Consider the following 21,392-nt stretch of genomic DNA (forward strand, 5'->3'; position numbering starts at 1 on the left):
TTAAATAATGAATTCCTTCATTTTTTTTCACAGAGAAATTTAAAATTTCCAATCTGATAATGCCAAACGAGAGAATTGGCTTTTAGGAATTATGAAATCCTCACTTTCAATTAAATTCCATCATTTTTTCTCTCATCCAAACACACTCTAAAAGTAAAATGATTTTTAGAAAGTTTCTTTTTAACAAATTAAATGGAAACAAAAATTGGAAAATTCTTTTTAACATATTAAATAGAGACAAAAATTGAAAAATGAAACGAATTCAAAAAGGGCCCAACCGGGTTCGAACCGGTGACCTCTTGATCTGCAGTCAAATGCTCTACCACTGAGCTATGGACCCATTGTTGATTAGTCACTCACACAAATTTTCTTAAGAAGATGAGTTCTTGCAAAGGATATGATATTTCAAAAATAGGTCCCTCAGGAATAAAACCAGAAGTAACTACTACCATTCAAAATTCCAAGCTATATAAATCAATGCATTGGCAGAATTATAATTCTGGATGAGCTTGAAGTCTTAACATGGCATCATAAAGCCAAAACTGAGTTTAACCCAGTATGATTTGATCAATAAGGGCCTGACACATGTCAATTTTAAAGGGTAGAGAAGTATAAGGAGATAAGATGCTGCAGAGCTTTGGCCAAATATTTGTGAGGATTCTAGTGAATGGGAATGTTGGGTGTGGATTAATTTAGTGAAGTGAAGTGATCCTGCTGCACATGGCTTATTACTTCTCAAACACTGTCTCTTCTGGTTCTGGATGGAAGAGAAGCCCTTATAGCTTGTTTGGGTGGAATATAGGCAAGCCAAAACTTGATGAAGATCCAAGGCCACAGATCAAGTACCATGATACTACTGATCTTCCATTTCCACCTTCTCTTCTGGACAAAACATTCTTAAGAGGTATATTACTTCTCTCTCTCTCTCTCTCATTTGATTTCTGTCCTTCATAGTTGCAATGCACATGCATCACTAATTATATGTCTGATATATATTATTTCACTTACATAATGAAAACCCATAATTCTTGTACAACTATGCAAATACAAGCACATAATGTTGGTTTTGTTGTAGATCATGTCATTATGAGAGGCTTAAAATTTGAAAACAGATCTAATCAGAGAGTGTTCCATTTTGTGCATTGTCTTATTAGTATGTATTATAGCAGAAAATGGTATGCTAAATCACACCAAGTCACTAACACGTACAAAACATAATCCTGACTTAATTAGCTGTTCTTGATCTCATTCAATTGGATAGCAAACTTTGCCACAAAAAGAACACCTCACTAAATAAGGAGATTTCTATATCGCAAACTCGATCTTACAACATGTAAAATACTCTTAAACCGGATCTTACGAGTTAACTCTAGGGTATAGTTTATAATCTCAAGAATGAGACAACTAAACACAATTATACTGAACAAAACCATCTATTCTCTTCAAACATTGTTTGAATGATTTTGAGCAGGTAGGGAACTCAAATGTTGCTATAAGGCCACCATTGATGGATTTAGTGCAGCTGATTTCCATAACTGTTGTGACTTCAAGGGGCCATGTGCCATAGTTGGCTACACAAACAAGTCCTTCAAGTTTGGTGCATTCAACCCTGAAGGCTATAGAAGCACAGATGATTACTATGACAGTTTTGATCCATTTCTATTCTACTGGACAGATAATGAGAAAACTGATGACCCAATTGTTCTGCCCAAAGTAGGAGGCAGTGGTGCAGCCCTTTTTGACTATGCTCGGGGTGGGCCACAATTTGGGGCCGATGGGCTCCTCATTGGCCCACCTCTAGCGCCGGTTATGGGTGGGTTTGCTGGCCCGGATACTAATTCGGGTATTGGTGATTTAAGGCAAGCCAAATCTAGATTAGGATTGTCATATGCAAAGAGAAAAGATGGAAAGGAGTCACTTTTTGGGGATGAGAATAGAGCAACCCTTGAAGAAGTAGAAGTCTATTGTAGTCCTCAAATTGCAAGCTTGTACTAAACTAACACTCAATAGTTGCATCATATATAAACTATTTTAATTCATCACAAATTGTGCAGATGAGACTTTTTCTGATGCAGCTACTTCCTCATTTTCATTTTCAACCAACATAAGGGAGTCTTCTCTTTATTCCTTTGCTTGGCAAAGGAAAGGTACATGCGGCTTGTAGCTCTAGTGGCAGAGAGTATTTACCCCAAATTCAAGGTCAGATTTCTTACATTCCCCTCTTAAAAGATGAGGCGGCGAGCTTATTCCATACTTTAAACCAAGCAATGGATGCTGAGAGTGAGGTAGTAGGGGGGTGGGAGAATCTGTTTTAGAAAACAATGGTGGGGGACTTGGATAAAAAAGAGCAAATATAGGCCTTTTAGGATAGTATTCCTAAAGCCACAAACAGTCTCTTTATGAAGATGCTTAACAAAGTTATGAAGGGGCAAGGAACAATTGGAAAACTTCAGAAGAGAGAAATGCACATTTCTTGGAAACTCAATGGGTCTGGGTGGCACCTTTTATGGTCTTTCCATGGCATTCTACGCTTATTAAATCTCTTGTGGGAACCTAAAGTTATTGTTTGTATCTTTTGAATGTTCACACCATGAAGAGTGACAGTTTCATTTGAAAATTTTAAATTTGGGGTTCTCTAAAAGCACCTCAAACTGGGCTTTAACTTCATTCCCATATCAAAAGTTGCACCAACTACCAAATTAGGAGCAAAACATAAGCTCTCATCAGTAGGTGCTGTAAATTCTGTCCTAAAAAATACATTATATTATCTGGTGTTCTTGTTAGCTCGGAATACATTGTTGATCCATTCCTCAATAGCTTAAGCTTTTGGTGACCAGTTATTGTCTCAATTTTCATGCATCCTAACATAGTTTTCTCTCCAAGTGTATCATACCACAGCAGCTGAAACTATTAATCACCATATTAAAATACAAAGTTCAGCTTGATTTCAACAGTTCATACTATCAAAACTCGTATAGTTAACTAGCAAACTTGAACATACTGTCGAGAGTGTATCATTTTCTGGTTGAATCCTGCAGCCTCTGAGTTTATTGATTTCCAACAACTCAAATATTTATAAATATGTTCAACTTCAAAAATCAAAATTGATCAGATCCCTCAACTCCAATCCCCTTCTGTACAGCACCAGATTAATTTACTGCCTGTTCTTTATAGCTTTGTTTGATTGCTAGCCACACAGAAAAGCAATTCTCAGTTGTAGCTAGCTTTAAGACAGATTAGGTGGTGGCAATTGATCAGTGGGGTCCCTAACTCTTGGAGCTTTCCATGTACTATCAGATATGCTGTAAAATCAAAGTTGCAATGTAATTTTGATTGGAAGTGGCCAAATTAAAAATATTAACTGCATTGGATGTGAATCTTCAATAAGATGATTTTAAACCCACCAAAACCCAAGTGATCCCCACCAATTAGTCCGTTGATTACACAAAACATACCAACAAAAAGTTTAAAGAATGTGGGTGAAAGTAACTGCACAATTGGATGGCTTATCAACACTTGAAAAGTAGACTTTGTCACTAGCTTTAAATCTCAAGAGAATATTAAATTTGGAAACTTCAATAATTTGAATAAGCATTAGGGATTGAAGATGGAAACTTTAACTTTGTTGAAACACAAAGTACTGTCTTCAGTTCACATTCACAACTACTTTTCTCTTTTTCTCTCTCTTTTGTCTTTACCTTGCATACTTACAAACATTATATTGTTTAACTTGTGAATAATACAAAACGGTAACCAATCATTAGAAGCCAAGGAATAAAGTATCTAACAATGGCTGTTTACTGCTGCAATAAGTGGAATCAATACATAAAGATTATCAAGCATAGAAAATTATACTGTATATATTAACCACAAGGTAGCTTACATTCAAGAAGCTCACTTTGGAAAACAGTACAGCTACTATAAACCAACTCCAGGGGAAACCGATAAAAGTGATTATCACCCGGGGGGGGATACTAACTGACGATATTTAAAGAAACCATGAAGATCATAAGTGGCTTCTGAAACAACTCCAAACAATGCAGACAGTACTATTACAGAGAATACAAACCACTCCTTAAGTCCTTGTAGAAGAAGACGACTGATTATTTTTACTACCAAGAACCAACATTAAAAGGCGTTGTCTTGGAAACCCCTACATCACAATTATGTTGTCTTCCTGCAGCCATAGACGTCCAAGCTCCCGTAAACTCCCATCTGCGCTCACTTGCCTGCAAATTAGAGCTTGGCCATCCCATGTTTCAGATACTGCATATATTGAAAAAAAGATCGACAATGTTCTTCTTTCCTTTTCAGAAGTGATTTGGATATCTCACTGTACTAGTCTGGTCAAAACCTTCAAATTGCAATCCCTCATTTCCACAATAACCCATGTAGTCTGTGTGTCCTGAGAAAGGTGACATGCTGGCCATTTGATTCATATCATCTGCCATTTGGAAGTCTCCAAAATTTGAGTATGATGAACTAGGCGAAATCTCAGTGTGTTCATATGACTGCCATGGTGACATTGTGCTTGGAAACTCGTACTGGGGGAAGTAATTAGGCACAGCTCCTTGTAACTGTGGGTAGTCCTGCACAAAAGCCCAAGAGAAATGTTCGAGAAAGATGTTAACATTATGAAACATCAAGTCCTTGAAATTTCTCATCAACTTTTCTCATACCATTACCTTTGAAGAATCAAGAATTAAGTCAGGTGAGATCCAGAAGTCTGCAGGATTGGTGCCTCTTGGAGCTGGCTCAAACTCTGCCATTGGAGAGACTTCATATGGAGAAGTAGTATGGCTTGAATGGCGACTCTCGTCATGCTGGTAGTTCACTTGAGATGACATTCCAGCAGAGATGCTCAAGGTCTCATTCGAGTTTCTTGTTGAGGTCAAATCCCCAGTGCTCGAAGTACTTCCAGTCGTCTTAGCCTTGGGTTCTCCATTGGAATCATTTGCCTTCTGTGTATGCTCTTTCTTTTTAACAACACGGCACAAAGCAAAAACTCCCTGTAAAGATGACCAAAATGCCAAATATAAGTATGTAAAGTTCTCCAGCATACCATTTCAGTTCTAAACCATAACCACAAGACTAGATGTACCTGATGACCTGGTGACCCCTGAGGAAAATCATCATTGAGGCGGTACTCATGCATAATCCACTCTGTTCGATCACCTAAAGGAGCACGTCCACGATAGAAAACAAGGGTCTTGCGGTATCCAGTAACACTAGATTGGCAGACAACCTTGCGGTCTTTTCCAGTGGCTTTCCAGTAGCCAGCTTTAGTAGCTCGATTTGTTCTTGAGCCATTCGGGTACTTTCGATCCCTTGGACAGAAGAAGAACCATTCCATATCTCGCCTGGGGAGAAACGATTTCTCTGCAATGAATAAGACAAACATGTATCAGATGCCACACCCTTTTTGATCCACCAACATTTAGTCATGGCATATTATTGTTGAAAAGCATATTGGAATTTGAAAAGAAACAAACTTTCACTATTCATGTAATTTATATAACTTGAACTGTGTTATGAGGGCATATCTAAAGCCATTTAGCTTGGCTTTTGGAAGAAAAGAAGACCACATCATGCGCAGTCAGAAAAGAACAAAAAAGAAGCTCACTTACACAAAAATGAAAAACTAGCTTTATGCTCTTCTGTTCAGATTGGTATGCAAGCCATCTCTAACTAAACCCATTATATTTTCTACCCTTTTCTCTTAGAAGGTCACCCAACTCCTAGAATTCTATGTCATTAAAAATAATAACAGTCAGATTCCTATCATAGAAAAGCTCATTGGAATTCATCAAATCCTAAAGAAAGAACAAAAACCAGACAACACTGCAAGTAATAGTTACTACTGAACCGAGTTAAAAAGATTGATATAACAATTACCTGGCAGCTCCCAGGGGTCAAATTTGTACAAATCGATCACAGGAATTACTTCGAGCTCAAATTCAAGCCCCTCCACTTTTCTACTAAGATAGTATCCCACTAATTCCTCATCAGTTGGGTGGAATCTAAAACCTGGTGGTAGTGATGCCCCTCCCATAACTCACAAATATCCGAAATTTTCAAAACAAAATAATATATATATATATATATATATATATATAATAGTTACAATAGCAGAGAGCTGCAGCTTAGGGATGAATGCTAGTTAAGTGCCCGTACTGTATCTATTAAAAATTTGGAAAATCCAAAAATAAAAGCTTTTGTCAAGAAGAGATTTCTTGTCAGGAATTGAGTAAAACCTCCACAGAATGCACCCTTTGGATGGCAGAATCATTGTCTTTGGAAACTCTTTCCTTATAACCTATGTGCCAGCCCCAACAACCCCCCCTCACAAGTTTTTTTTAGCAATTCCCAAAATAAGATGGAAAGGAATCAAATTTAAGCCTCCGAGTCAATACCCAGAAGCTGATATTGCTCAAATGTCACAACTTGAATGTGAAATAACTCAATCAGTGAAAAATAGAAGAGCTTTGTCTAAAGAAAACTGGTCAGAACTTCCAGAATTGGAACCTATAGCAAGACCCTGAAGTAAAAACCATCCAAAACTTGTCGAAAATCGAAGTGGTTGGCAGTTGGAAAAGAATGTGAGCCAGAAAGAGGTAGAGGTAGCACAAGAGTCAGTGTCAAGAAGCAAAAAGGGGGAGGAGGGAAGGAGCAGAGAAAGAAAGGAAGGAAGAGGGAGTGAAGGAGTGGCAAATGTCATGTGTATATATAGGATCATGGGGGAACCAACAGTCCAAAAATATACACAAGACACCGAAAGTTTCCAAGATTGCTTGTCTGACGCATACACAAAATTCCAATGTAGGGGGGGGGGGGGGGGGAGAATGGCCCACCTCCCCCACATAACTTGAACTCAGTTCACACTATAACCCTGCACTACAGTTATTCTTCCCGCCATGACCGTTGCTTGGTGGCTTCAGCTATGTACCAAACCAGTGTGCATCACATTGTCACTAATCAGAAAACGTTTAACCATTTGTACGGTCACCGGGACCCTTTTGTTACGCTTTAGACACCCTTTTGTTAGACAATCCTTGACGAGGGACCTAAGCCATTGACAATTCAAATCACTAAACTACATTGCGGAGCGATCAGACTGAGGCCGTTCACCGTCCTCCATGCCAGCAAGAAGCAATCAGACAATACACCATTTGTAATGGTATCATATTTCTACACTTTTTTTTTTTGTCACCACCAGAACTCTCATTCTCATCCTCCAGATTCAGTACTGCAGTCCTACTCATGCCCCATCATATTGTACATGCCCCATCCTACTAACCGTCCAACTCCTCACATGATGTTATGCCATCTTTTCTTGTGGTATAGTCCATCTTTACTTTATCATCACGTACATAGACTATGTTTGACAGTTTATAAGCGAAGGTTCAAGATTACGATCCATCTATATCTTTTTCTGGTTTTAGATGTGAACTACTTTACATCAGCATCAGTCTTTTCATGTGCAATATTTTGCAAGTGGCCTATTCTTTAATGAGAAAATTGTACAAGAACTGATATAGTGAATGCCTCTAACCTCATCAGGATCTGAAAAGAATTGTATCACCTCTCATTTTTGTAAATCCTCTAGACGAGTAAAGCTTTTCTACCTCATATCCAGTGGAAATGAGGCCAGAACAGAAACCACTGAGTAAGTAAGTAAAGGGATAGTAGACAATATACACCATGTATATCAGGATGGTTCAAATGCCGATTCTATGATTACGCAGACACCGTAGTGTGAGATCCAACCGAATACAAGAAAAAGAAAAAGAAAAAGGAAAACCAGAACGAAATGACAATTCATCTTAGTCCACTTGATACTGAAATTGGAAAATTGAATGTATTGTCATTGAACTGGGAAAAGAAAATCAAACGATAACAAATCACAATTGAAACCGAAAGCATGTATTTCTCTATTATATAGAAGTGTAAACAGGGAATTCTAAGTTGACAAAGAGCCGGCAAAAAAGAACAGGGAGGGTGGGACAAAACAAGCTTGAACATGTATTGCAAGAACACATGATTTTCATCATTTTCCATAAATGGAAGTATTTGGTGCCTCTTTTCTTTCCACATATTCTTTCCGCACTTCCCTTGTAATTAACAAATGCTCACACAGTCAGAAAGCCACCCATCCAGCTGCAATTGTCTTTGTTATTCCGGATCCATTTGTTGAAGGATGTTTCCTCTGCAAATGATAAAGAGATATATATGATCTCACTTGCATATAAGGGTTATCCAAATGACCAAAAATAATAAATAGCAAGGGCTCTCCCAAAAGAGACTTAGCAAATGTCCATAAACCACACTTATTTTTGAATTACTTCCTGTGGGGAACAAGTGTACCAGCAAACATAAAAATATGAGACTCGTACAAGTTTATTGGAATAGAGACTCGCTGAAACAATAACAAAGACATTGCTAGAATCAAGCTTTCTGATTGAAATCAGGTTCTATATATTTGACCCGCTTGACAATAAGCTGACAGCTACTTGGCTTGCCTTTCTTGCAATGTAATTTAGAACTCAATTTTTTAAGGAAATCAGGAATTAAAATTCTGAGTTCATCAAAATGCAACAGGTTCCAATTAGACAACAACACTATCGAATGCTGAAACATTCATGGCAAAAGCTTAAAGCCAGTCGAGAACACACTTCAAGATTACCATTTGTACATATATTAGATGATTCAAATGCGATAGCCTGATAAATAACATGTGAAGACAACAAAATTGCTGCATAAATATAAAAAATTCAACACTGAAGGACCTTGTGGAACTTCTTTGTATATTAGTCAGCTATGACAAATTTATAGCTGATGATATATCAAAACTCATGGACATTTCATGACAATTTTAAACCTACTCAACCAAGACACATTTGCTTATATAACAACATGTTTATAAGTTCCAAATGCAACCAAATCAGAGCAAAAGATATGCTAAACTGCTAGATTCAGAAGGAACACTGAGATTTACATTTCCATATCTCAATGTGAAAAAAATGAGATGAAAGGTTGGAATTATGCCTTTGGTTATCTTGGGGTAACTTGACACCACCAGAGATGCTTCTAGCAGCAACTGGACCATGGGGAGGTGGTGGCAGAGGGGACTTGATTTTTCCAGCCCCGGGTGGCGGGGCCAGGCCAAGGCTCAATGGTTTAGGCTTTGCAGACCCAGATAGCCCAGCGGCTGACAACATTCCAGTCTCACTCGTAGGCTTGGGCTTGACATTTATCCTAATAGTTTCACCTTCCTACAGATCCCAAGGAGACTAATGAATTGATTGAAAGTGGTCAGAGTTTTCAGATTTTACCTTCAATCTATGATTCACAGCTGGGTGAATATCAAGCACCATCTCCACTGAGGTCTCGCGCTGGCCTGGTTAAAACAAAGCAAGCTGCAAAGAGCTCACTGGAGCTTGGATCCTCCAATAGGATCTCACACCGTTCCTTGCACGACACAACGCGCAATCTTCCTGACCATATCCTGTCAGACTGGAGCCACTCACTGTAACCACCCGACGTTGACCGTGGTGGAATTTTATAGACCGAGACCTCATGGACCACTAGGAGTGTGTGCTCAAAGGCCTCCTCCTCTTCCTCAAAATACATTGTTTTAGGATCGAAATGGGGACAAAGTTCCGAGCTTTATCAGATTCTGTAAGGCAATATAGGTAGTTAGTTGTGGAAGTTCCTAATTAAGGTGGGAAAGTTCCTAACTTTGAAAGTTCTATTAGGCAATGTGGATAATAATAGGGCGGCTAGTTCTTTAATTCAATTTTTGGGACTTGGGAATCAAGCATAAATATGTAGAAATGGTGCTGAGCACTGAACTAATTAAGGTGTAGGAAAAAACAGAGTTCTTTGATTCCAATCACAAACAAATTGATTCACCACAAAAATGAAGCTATCCATTATCAGATAAGTTCTAGACATCTCAAATCTTTCACTAACTACAAAATAATCATGTTATCAGGAGATAATTTCTTCACAGATAAAGGTAAAATCTTCACACCCAGTTAAACCTCATTTCAGATTACCAAACCAAGAAGCAAACAAACCCAATCAGAACTCTACCTAATCTGTGTCTTTTCTTTGATTTTGAGAATATATTACTTCAAGTAGAACAACTCTAGGAATCTCATTGAAAAACCCAGAAACATAAACTAAGAAAAAGACCAAAGGGTTCATACCTGTTGAACTGGTTTGCTTTAGATGGCTCCCTTTCTGCAATTCTGTCATAATTGGGAAGAAGCTACCTGAGAAACCTCCAGAGTTTTTTTTTTTTTTTTTTTTTTTTGATGGACTGTATTTTAGAATGACACGTGTTGCAAATGTCATTAGTCCACGCGAATGGTAAAGGATACGGGGAATTGAGGAGGGTCCCACCAGGGAATATATATTTTGTCTTGGTGTGACCGTAATGACAACCAGATGTGGTGGTTTGATGGTGGTTTCAGCCTAATTCAGGTGGCAGCTTCGTTGTTAAACGTACATATATAGTGACGGTTGGGCGACGGTTTAGTTGAGCATCCTAAGTTTGCAGGTGTATAAACGGAAAGTTTTAGACCTCGTGAGTGTAATCATATCCAATGAATTAAAAAGCGCGTCTGAGGCTTAGAAAGCGCGAGGCACAGAGGAAAATGCCTTCGTTTTGCAGCTGAGGAGCAGAGGCACTGCTGAAGGCGGCAAAAGCGTGGAAAGCGCGTTACCCTAGAACGCCTGAGAACTTTTTTGTTTTTGTTTTTAAACACCAAAACGAAGTCGTTTTGGTGTTTTCAGAAACCAAATTCATTTAGGTCGTGTTTGTAGACGAACCAAGCAGAAATTACTCAAAGTAGCGTCCTCCCCGACTCCTTCACTCTTAAAGCAGCCAATCCCAATACCTTGCTCGAAAATTTGATCAAATTATAAAGAGCCCATAAGTTTTCTCAAGAATTTGGTTTTAAATTAAAGGAGGCTATTTGCAGAATTGGAGCAAGAAAGAAATTCGATTTGAAGAGCGTTGGATAGTTGTATTTTGATTTGAAGACAAGGAGTGTAAGGTATGAATTTTCTCCCAACTTTCGATGTTTTCTTTGGATGGTTTCGTTTCAATGTTTGATTCGTATTTCGTAATGTGTTTTTTCATTTTCAATGTTTGAGAAGTTATTTGGGGGTAACTGGGTAAGCGAATTGGATTGTTAATTTATATGAGTTGTAGCTATATGCATCTTGATTCATAAATTTCCAGTACTATAAGACCAAATCTACCATCTAGCTTGAGTCAATTGGATATTTTATCACCTGCAAATCTACCAACTATTGGATTCGTACAGTTTGGTATAGTTTGGCTTTTACATGAAAAATAGAAAGACGTAAGTAAGAGAGATTTGGTCTTTGAGTAGAGGAGGTCTAAGACTATTTTAGTTGTGAGCTTTGTTAACTTCCAATAATGAACTATGAAATTGGGAGGCGATTAAATCGGTTTCTTGGTAGATATGTAGCATGCTGGATCAATTTTCTTTCATCTATATCTTTATCACATCATAGACTGACTATTGTTATCAACTAGATTATATGTAATGCATGATATTACTCCAACATTATTAGTTTTCTTTTTTGTCTATACTCTGTTTTTTTTTTTTTAAGATTTCTTTGATGACATGTAGTTCTATTTATGATTTGCATTGTGTATTTAGTTGTCCTACTCCCACTTTAAATTGAAATAAGTTTTAAAACTGTGTAGTGTAGGCACAATGAGTTCTAGTACTTGCTTATTATGAAAGGATGACAATTTATAATGTTCTTTTGGTTACAATAAATGTTCTATATATAAGACTAATGATTACATAAATATAGCTCATTTATACGTAAGACTTACGCCTTATACCTCAAGGCGAACGCCTCGCTGAGGCTCTCCCGGCAACGCCTCAGCCTTTTAAAACATTGATCCTATCACTGATGTATCCTTAAGTTTAAGCTATTGGCTGTACTTGTACTTAAGATAACTTATGGAGCTATTTTATCTATCTATTTAATAATATATATTTATCTGTCTATCTGTATATCTATTTATATATCTCCACATGGAAGCACTCTTTTGGTGTCAAATGGCTTCACCAAAATATGATATGCCTAAAATGGTCTTCTAAATTAAAAGGAGTGTTTCTATTCATACATCTTATATTGACATCTAGACCTTCTCTTATTTTTGATCATTTTAAAATCCTACTTTGCCCTCTTGAGATTAAAAATAAAAAATAAAAAATTATTGTCATACGTCTCTCATCCAGCTTCCTTCATCCCTGCATCTCTCTCGTCTAGTTTTTTTTTTTTGGATTAAATACTTGTTACTTCTTAAACTTTGCCCTGAAAAACAGTTTAGTCCCTCGCCTTTTAAATTAAACTGGATAGTCATTATTCTTTGCAAATCTCACACAACAGGTCCTCAACAGACCTAAATTGACTATTATGCCCTCATTCATCTTTTTTTTCAATCTTTTTTTAATTTTTCTCTCTTTTTATTTATTTATTTATTTAAAAAAAAAAAAAACTCCACCCCATTCCTACCCTTGATGGGGCTCGAACTCTTGACCTCTTTTTATTTATTCTCTCTCTCTCTCTCTCTCTCTCTCTCTCTCTCTCTCTCTCTCTCTCTCTCTCTCTCTCTCTCTCTCTCTCTCTCTCTCTCTCTCTCTCTCTCTCTGTGAGTTGGTGTAGGCATACTCCGCCGTTAGTGCAGACCATCATCCCAAACTCAATTCCCCTGTCGCCCAATCTACTACGTCCAAAGCCCCTTCCGCGACTCCCACAACGGCGAGAAGACCACCATGTCTTTTCAGTCCAACCCCATCCTTTGCCCCGTCGACTCCCCTCACCACTCCCAATCCCTTGTCGGCCGCCACTCCCGTGAGTCCTCCGCCATCATATGATTCAAAAAACAAAATATCCCAATTTCAATTGCTATACCAACATCAATCCATCACATTATCACCTCTATAGAAAGCTAGACAGCAAACACTAACCTAAAGCCAAAGATCCCGACTTGGTGCCCGATCCAGAACCCAGCCCACAACTGTACCCATAACCTTGACTCTCCGACAACTCCCTCTCCAGTTCCTTGTGAGTTTGACTCGTTACACCACTCTGCCCAACTCAACCAAACCTCAGAGACCAATTCCACCATCTCCACCCAGCTCCGATCCCATTTTACCAAAAAAGAGAAAAGAAGAAGAAAGAAAATAATTGCTTTGGGCACCCAGAGAAAAGCTCTGGGCACCCGGTTTATCATTCTCCTCTACCACTGGCCTGAGTCGAGCGCCGGAGAGCTGGGTCGAGCACCGGAGGTCGAGCGCCGGAGGTCCTGGGTCGAGCATCAGAGGTCTGTTGCCGGAGGTCCTGGGTCGAGCGATGTGGATCCTTTTCCTCTGTTGCCGGTCACCAAAATAGTCTTCGGGTCAGGAATCGAGGCTGGGCCTTGTCGATCAGAATTGGAGGCGTCGGGTTGAGAAGGATGATAGAGAGAGAGATGGCATTTGGAGAGAGTCGGGTTGCAGAAGAACGTTGATGTCGCCGGCGTGGAGTCTCGATCTCGTTTTGGGTGGAGTGGGGTCCGATGCCTAGGTTGGCGAGAAGTGCGGAGTTGTTTTGGGTGGAGTGGCCCATCGAAGAATGGGGCGGGGCCATCGCTGTGGAAGAGAAGAGGAAGAAGAGGCGGGTCACCGTTGGTGAGCGAGAGAGAGAAAGAGAGAAAGAGAGAGTAAAACAAACAAAAAAAGAGAGAGAAAAAAAAACAGAGAGAAAAATAATATAGAAAAAGGAAGTGAGGGGTATAAATGTCATTTTGGACCTGTTGTGTGAGATTTGCAAAGAATAAGGACTATCCAGTTTAATTTAAAAGGCGAGGGACTAAACTGTTTTTCAGGGCAAAGTTTGAGGAGTAACAAGTATTTAATCTTTTTTTTTTCGTCTCTGGTCTCTACCCTCCCCTCTGTATCTAACCTCTCTTTCATTTGATTCACTAAAATCATCAGCATAACAGAAGAACAAAAAAAAAAAAAAACCACACACACAAAAATAATATATTTAATCAAATAGATATTTCATTGCATTAAGCCTCGACGCACAAAGTTTCTAAAGGGCCGCCCAAACATAACTGCATGAGGCTCCAACAATCAAACGAGGAAGAGATCAATTGAGTATTTGAGTACTTGAGTTTTACAGTGTAGGTCATTACATCAGTTAAAATATTATCACGTTCGTCTCAATTGGTGTCACCCTTGGCTGCAAAATTCTCAAATATTTGTCTTTGGCAAGCTGATGTATTTCTTTTGCAAAGCTTGGTTTGGGTATCATTTTCTTGGCCTGCTATTCGTTTGCAAAGCTTGTATTTCTTTTGCCTAGCTGCTATTCGTTTTCACAAATGAGAGAAGAGGTGTAGAGAGAAAAGACAAAAGGGCAAAATTGGATGTTTAATGGTAAAAAGAAATTGAAGAGGTCCAAATACTATTAAGGAAGGTAGGATTAGAACCATAAAATTATCCAGCAGTTATTATAGAAACAAAGAAAAAAAATGAGAAACCATAAATATGAAAAAGATTAAAGTGAGGGCAACTTCCTCTTTCTTCAATTCTTTGGTAACAAGAATTGAGTTATGGTGTCACACAGGCAAAAGTTTTTTTTTTTTTTTTTGATCGGGACACAGGCAAAAGTTTTGGTGTCAAAATGTTTACCAAATATGAGTTATCTATAATTTCCTTTGAAATAAAAATAAATAACGGTAAAATGAAAACCAAAAATATAAATATAAAAAAATTGCACCAACTTCTTCAAGAAAAATTTCACGTTTTTTCTATTTTCAACAATAACAATGCATCGCACGGGTAGTAAGTTAGTATTACAACGCGTTAAATGGGGGTTAATTTTTACTTGGGCAGAAAAACAAATGAAAGTTAACCTCTAAGGGACAGTTTTTAAGAGACAACTTTTAAGGGACGGTAAGGGACAAGTGAATCTGACGGTTAAAAATAAATGCACAGTTTTAAGTTGTTATAATTTCTACTTTTATTTAATACATGTGGTTGAGATGCATTTGTTCCTCACAATCCCTTAAATCTGCTCTAATTAAATCAAACTAGGATGCCAAACACACCCCATATATGGGTGTGAGAGTGGGTAATTTTCGTTGATATGTAATGGATTGATCATCTTTTTTAATTTTTTTCTACTAATTATTTTATTTTTGACATTTTTATCCTCGACCGTTTCCATCTTCTCGAAGTTTATTTGATATTTGAAAGTTTACATCTTATCAAATGTTATTTGATATTTGACGGTTATTAGCATTAAATAATTTGATTATGGATAACTAAAGGTCTTCTCTTTACTATAGTATAGGCAAGGTTCTAAAAAACGCTAGACGCTAGTCGGGTGGAAGGCCGGGGACTAGCGCCTAGGGGCCTAGGCGGTTTTTTTTTTAATTTTTTTTTAATTTTTATAACATATAATTAATCAAAACATTCAATTCCCATTCAGTCATTCACAGAGGCCAAAACCAGCTGCAATTCAATTAATCAAAACATTCAATTCCCATTTAGTCATTCACAGAGGCCAAAACAAGATGCAATTCAATTAATCAAAACATTCAATTCCCAAAACAGAGGCCAAATATCATTATCTCAAAACAATGCAGTAACTCAGTAACTCAGTAAGCAAAGTCCAACACAGCTCCAAGCCTCCAACAATCATGAATCAGAAACACCAAAATCCAAAACTTGAGAATGAGATACACAAGTACAAAACATTCGCAGTTTGATACTTTGAGACAATGACTCAATGCCCAGCATTCCAGCAACTTAACAAGACTCACAATGTATTGCAGAATCACCGAGCTTGAACTCCTTGAAGCCTTGAACCTAGAAATCGAACCCAGAAAGCCCTGAAAAGTGTGAACCCAGAAATTGTGAGATTGAAACAATGAAACCCAGAAATTCGATTGAAAGTTTGAAAAATTGAAAGACAAGAACCCAGAAATCGAACCAAAGTTTGCTGCTTGATGAGTGGCTTGACAGCTTGAGTGAGTGGCTTGACCGCTTGACAGCTTGAGGAGGAGTCGAAGAAGCAAACCAAGAGTGAATGAGTGATGACTGGAAAGTGAAAACCCAGAATGAGTTCATGAGATTGTGAGAATCATGATTCCGAATTCGATTGAATCATTGAAAACCCAGAAATTCGTTGTCACCGGCGACTCCGACAGTCGGAGAGAGGTTGAGCCGCTGAGAGCCTGAGAATCGTGCGGCCGGACCGCAGAGAGAGGGAGAGACTGAGACTCTGAGTCTCTGAGAGAAAGAGACTGAGAGAGGGCGACTCCAGTTTTGGTTCAAAACGTGAAAACGGCGACTTAGTTCATGATAGGGTTCTGTCTTCGATTCTTCGATTTGGGAATTGGGATAAATTGGCTTCAGTCTAGAAAAAAAGAAGAAGGGTGAAACGCCTAATCGCTCCCGCCTAGCTCCTGCCCAGCACCGCCTAGGCGGCCGATTTTTTCCTCAGCGCCTAGCTCACTCGACTAGGCTGAAATCGGAACAGGGTGGAGGCGCCTAGCGCCTAGGCGGCCGCCTAGCCCGATTTTTAGAACATTGAGTATAGGGGTGACAACAAACCCAAGACTCGTCAGCGTCATAAAATGTTGGCAAATGCACCACCCAAGTTGATAAAAAAAAAATCCTAAACATCACTAACACTTAGTGTTCTATCTTTTTTTCTCTTTTAGTTGTAAGTCACGGTATGAAAAGTAATGCTAAGTGAATTACCTTTCTGAGTATCACATGTATTTCACGTTATGTGACAGTTGATATAGCACAAAGACCAACCTTTTAAAAGATTTCATTAAATAATGTGGTTATGTCACATCAACTAACACATAAAGTGATGAAATGCAGATGATACCCAAAAATATAGTTCAACCGCATTATTTTAACATGAATGAGTATAATAAAGAAAACCATATTATCTGTATGTCAAATAACGTACACATCATCAAATACACTATCAATCCCAATCATTGTCACTTGATGTATTGGGTCATGAAAATCATTATTCGTTCTAATCAGTGTCAAGCTCAGCTACTAATTGCCACGAGTAAAATCTTGGCGACCAGTTGTGGCCTCCACAAAATGGAGGCCTAACCATTTCGTTACTGCGTTGTTCTTAATTGACCCGAAACTAAGGAGACTCGACGCAAAATTTGAAACTTTCATTCATGTCTGCGTCGTGTTATAATGTCGAAGGTCTACTTCTGTAGGATTGCATGCTTTGTTCCTAGCCTTACACAGCGCCATATAAACTCATGAGTGGATTAGTGTATAAACCGAGGAAAGAAAAATAATTAGCGGTTGAAATTAGAGCTCTTGATAAAATGAATTCATCCACATTTTTGGTATGTTTTGAGGTAGTTGAAGAAACTGTTTATGCTTAAGCATATTCCAGAATCTGTAGCAGGTACTTCTCGTCGGTCGCCCCTTCTGGTGATGGAAGAGTCCATCATTGAATTTTAGTCCAAGCTCCTTCCACGCAATCCTGAGTCGGACAGAAGCAGTTTTTCCTTATTATATTCACGTGATGGTGTCATCTTCTTCCTTGGTCCACTGTCCAGAACTCCAGAAGGAAAGAGCAAGCTAGCAAAAGTATGCTTACTCAGTTTCCAATTTTCTAGTTTTTGGTTTCTAGCTCTCAGTTTCCAACTTTTTGGAATGACAGCTAACACTCGCCTTTCGTAGTGGTAGTGGGGCTTAACAGTCTCTTTGAATTCGATGATTTCAAATATAGTTGAGCTCGATTAGGAGAATGTAATGTTCACTCGGTTATGCTTTGATTTGATTGAACTCCGTTGCTTTTGCATTATCAGATCCTAAATTACATTCTTTGCTTTAAACGCATAGATGTCTATCAGAAACAGTTCCCACTAGCTAGATATAGAATTATAGACAATGCTTTTTGGTTTTTACATTAGAAAAAGGGCAAAAGGGTATGAGATTGATGCATGTCAATGGGCCATTGGAGCTTTTGGCTACTGTATTAGATTAGGAAGTTTCATTAAAAAAATCATTGGAAATTTCGTAGGAAATTATAGCTTTTCACACTAGGAGAAGAAAAGAATAGTGATATCATCAAAACGACAAAACCTCTTTTGTTTTTTTTTTTGCCCGATGATATCATCAAAATCTCTTTGCTGTATGATTCAAAGAGCTTTTCATACTGTTTGGGCCCATTGAAGTCAAAAAAACAGACATGCAGGAAAAGAAAAAATGTTGAAGCAGGTAAGGAAATACTTACAGAGCACTGTTTAGAATATCCTAGCTTTAGATGTACACGTACTTTTCTAATTCATTACTTATGAGAAGTTTCAAATTAGTTTAGTTTACCTTTTCTTTCTTTCTCTCTCTTCTTTTTATTTTCTTTTTATTAGAATTGTGTATCTTTCGTACGTGTGCACTACCAATTGGTAAAAACTAGTATGACGTTTTTCTCAACAAAGAAAAAAAAAAGGTGGTAAAAACTAGTCTGTATAAATTTGAAAGAGAAAAAAAAAAATTCTTATGAAATATATCGATAAGGACTTCAAGTAGGAGAGAATATTCAGTCCACCGACGTTCACTTGCACCCACAGAAATGGACGGCTGGATAACATTAAGTATATTTTTTTGTTATTAAGAAAAAACTACTGGTTCACTTGCACTATCTATGCATAGAAGAATTTTCACTTCAATTACATTGTGAAATATGAAGACTAACCTTACATCAATCACCATATTATTTCAAAGAGATCATTTTTTTAATGGGGTATCATGCAAATAGTAGTATAGTACGTAGTGAAATTTTAGGTTTTGCATGCAAAGTTAACTTGACATTTTTTTTATTAATACAGAGCTGTCTGGGAAAGCCCCAATTCTCATTTACTAAAAATGAAAAGATATAGGGTGCAGCTATTGCCACCCTACTATTTTCATAGTTCACCCGACGAACATGCGAATTATGGAAAGATTATATCACCCAAGTATAAAATGACGAATAAGTACACTAATTTTCAAAATTCAAATATGTAAGGAAGGCTAAATACATAACTAATTAATTAAATACAAAGACTACTTACATTCTCATTGTATAACATCATCTTCTCCACCCAAATATGATTCATTACTTTTTTTTTTTTGTTCCCTCCTCATCGTTAATTCGTTTTTCAGTTTACAAAATCATTAGTGTTAACTTCATCAAAATCTTTGCAATACTCTTTGTGAACACCGAAAGTAAAGATTTAAAACACACAAAAAAAAACCATTCCCTTCTTTATTGCTCACAGTTGTTAACTTACTAATCTTTTGACATGGAAGAGAAAGTTAATTAAAACATAGAAGTAAATCAAATTATGTTTTTTTTTTTTGAAGGGAAAATTTATTGCCAAAGAGCATTAGCTCTGATGGGATTTAAAAATCTTTATGCTTATAATTTGGCTATGCTCTTTTCAAAAAAAAAAAAAAAAATTTGGCTATGCTTGCTAAACAAGGTTGGAGATTTGTGTCAAATTATGATTTGTTAGGAAAATACAATATATTTTAATTTTTTATTGGTATAAAATAAATGAGAGATTTTCATTATAAAAAATCTTTTTTTTTTTTTTTTTTTGAAAACGGGCATGGGTCTCCCGCTAGGTTGGAGTAGTGGACCTCCTCCCTATATTAAAATCTTTTTTAATACAAGGATATTTCTGAAAAAAGAAATAGGTTAGATAACTAAATTTAATGTGTAATGAGAAAGTATGGTGAACAAAAAAGTATGGTAAATTTAACATTAACATAGTAACCACTGCAAGTGGCCTAGTGGTTCTTGCCTAGTGGGTTGTGCTCCCCAACCTAGGTTCGAACCCCGAAGCTGTCAAAGTGGTCAGACACTGTGCTGCAATGCACAGTTGGAGCATTTCACATGCGCTGAAGGGGTTTATCTTGGGCCTAGGAAACCTTTGGGTTCCCCTTGACAAAGTCAAAAAAAAAACATTAACATAGTAAATTTGCAATGGCAAACTTCTCCGGTGTCAGCTCATCCTCCTCCTGCACCGCCTCGTTGTACGTACTTCACAGCTAGGGTTAACATTTCCTTAACAGTTTGCTCATTTGTCTTTGAATGAGTATCAAAACGCTCAAGTGTTAGCCCATCTGCCCAATTCTTCTTATGAAGATTAAGCAACTCTTCTCCTCAAGTTCATTCTTCCTGTAGTTAATCGCTATGGAATAATAATGTCGGTTTAACCCATGCACCAACGCTTGAATGGATGGCTTATTGAGATGCCCTAGATTGGATGTGGTCTGCCTCGGTTCTTGACCAAACATCATAGTTTGGGGGTTGATAAGGCGGAACGCATCCATAACCACCTTGCCCTTGACACTTTGAATCGGATCCACCTCCACAGCCACAGCACGTTTAATTTGTTCAAATCCTCAAAGCTTTGCTGTGTATTCATGTCTACACCAGATAGCCAGCAACCAAATCCAGGGTGAGAGTGGTACCACCCAACAACCATCTCCGGTCGTCCGGTCTGCTTAAGCATGTCAAGCATATTGGTCTGGATTCTGGAATACATGATCCACAGCTTCAACACTCACACCGGTACCGTTCTACGGCATTGCAAAGACATCAACCACACGAACTGTGTAATCGTCCACGAACTCACCGAGCATCAATCCCATGACCTCCATAGGAACCCCGGCTCTTCCATGCTTGAGCATTTTGAGGAGGGCCGGTGAGGAGATGTAGACCTGCTCGGAGGAATCGAGGGAGGGTGAATCGGGTCGTGGGTGGCCCAAAGCCCCTCCAAGCATCCTCTGAAGCCTCTCATCCATGTTTGACATTTGTCTCACTCCTTTTCAAAACCCTCTTAAATCAATTTGAAGTAGCTATGTAACGTTGAAGGCTATGGATAATAATTAGACCACCTTCAAACTTAGGACTCGGGAACAATTGAAACTAATTATCGATTTTCTGATTTACTGAATGATTTCAAAATTTATGATTGGTGCTTATATAGACAACAATCAAGTCCTAAGTAAAATTTAATTATGAATCCTAACCATGCATAACAACAAAACAATCCAAAACAAAGATGAAAAACAAATCCTACACGAGAAAAATGATCGAACTTTGTCCACAATTTACCAATGCATATATAATTTTCCTTACATTAGGGGAAAGCACCGAATTTTGTTGTGTCTTCCCATTTCTTTCTCGGATATACACAATGGGTCGCAAATCAGCATAGGCTAGCCCTTTTAAAATTTCCAAGCACCCTTGCACGGATCTAATTGCTCTAGAAACTTCTTTTTCATTTGTTTAATTTACATCAA

General features: G+C 38.0%; 2 protein-coding genes, 1 non-coding gene and 2 pseudogenes across 3 annotated transcripts; 1 reads left to right on the forward strand and 4 right to left on the reverse strand.

The window, feature by feature from the left end:
• Positions 1-268: 268 nt before the first annotated feature.
• TRNAC-GCA (transfer RNA cysteine (anticodon GCA)) lies at positions 269-340 on the reverse strand. The gene has a single exon. It is a non-coding gene; the product is annotated as a tRNA-Cys (tRNA).
• Positions 341-494: 154 nt separating this feature from the next.
• Positions 495-2,039, forward strand: LOC133745315 (uncharacterized). Its single transcript, XM_062173374.1, has 2 exons — positions 495-904; positions 1,472-2,039. Exons 1-2 carry the CDS (start codon positions 721-723, stop codon positions 1,993-1,995), a joined length of 708 nt encoding a protein of 235 aa, XP_062029358.1. The 5' UTR covers positions 495-720; the 3' UTR covers positions 1,996-2,039.
• A 1,770-nt stretch (positions 2,040-3,809) lies between these two features.
• Positions 3,810-6,816, reverse strand: LOC133746161 (NAC domain-containing protein 71-like). Its single transcript, XM_062174318.1, has 5 exons — positions 5,896-6,816; positions 5,102-5,379; positions 4,686-5,009; positions 4,355-4,589; positions 3,810-4,266 (listed from the first exon to the last, which is right to left on the reverse strand). Exons 1-5 carry the CDS (start codon positions 6,050-6,052, stop codon positions 4,154-4,156), a joined length of 1,107 nt encoding a protein of 368 aa, XP_062030302.1. The 5' UTR covers positions 6,053-6,816; the 3' UTR covers positions 3,810-4,153.
• Positions 6,817-7,907: 1,091 nt separating this feature from the next.
• Positions 7,908-10,207, reverse strand: LOC133746160 (uncharacterized protein At1g03900-like; annotated as a pseudogene).
• Positions 10,208-20,048: 9,841 nt separating this feature from the next.
• LOC133744739 (26S proteasome non-ATPase regulatory subunit 14 homolog) lies at positions 20,049-20,900 on the reverse strand (annotated as a pseudogene).
• Between the last annotated feature and the right edge of the window lie 492 nt (positions 20,901-21,392).

Source organism: Rosa rugosa, chromosome 4 (genome assembly GCF_958449725.1).
Source record: "Rosa rugosa chromosome 4, drRosRugo1.1, whole genome shotgun sequence".
Lineage (NCBI taxonomy): Eukaryota > Viridiplantae > Streptophyta > Magnoliopsida > Rosales > Rosaceae > Rosa > Rosa rugosa.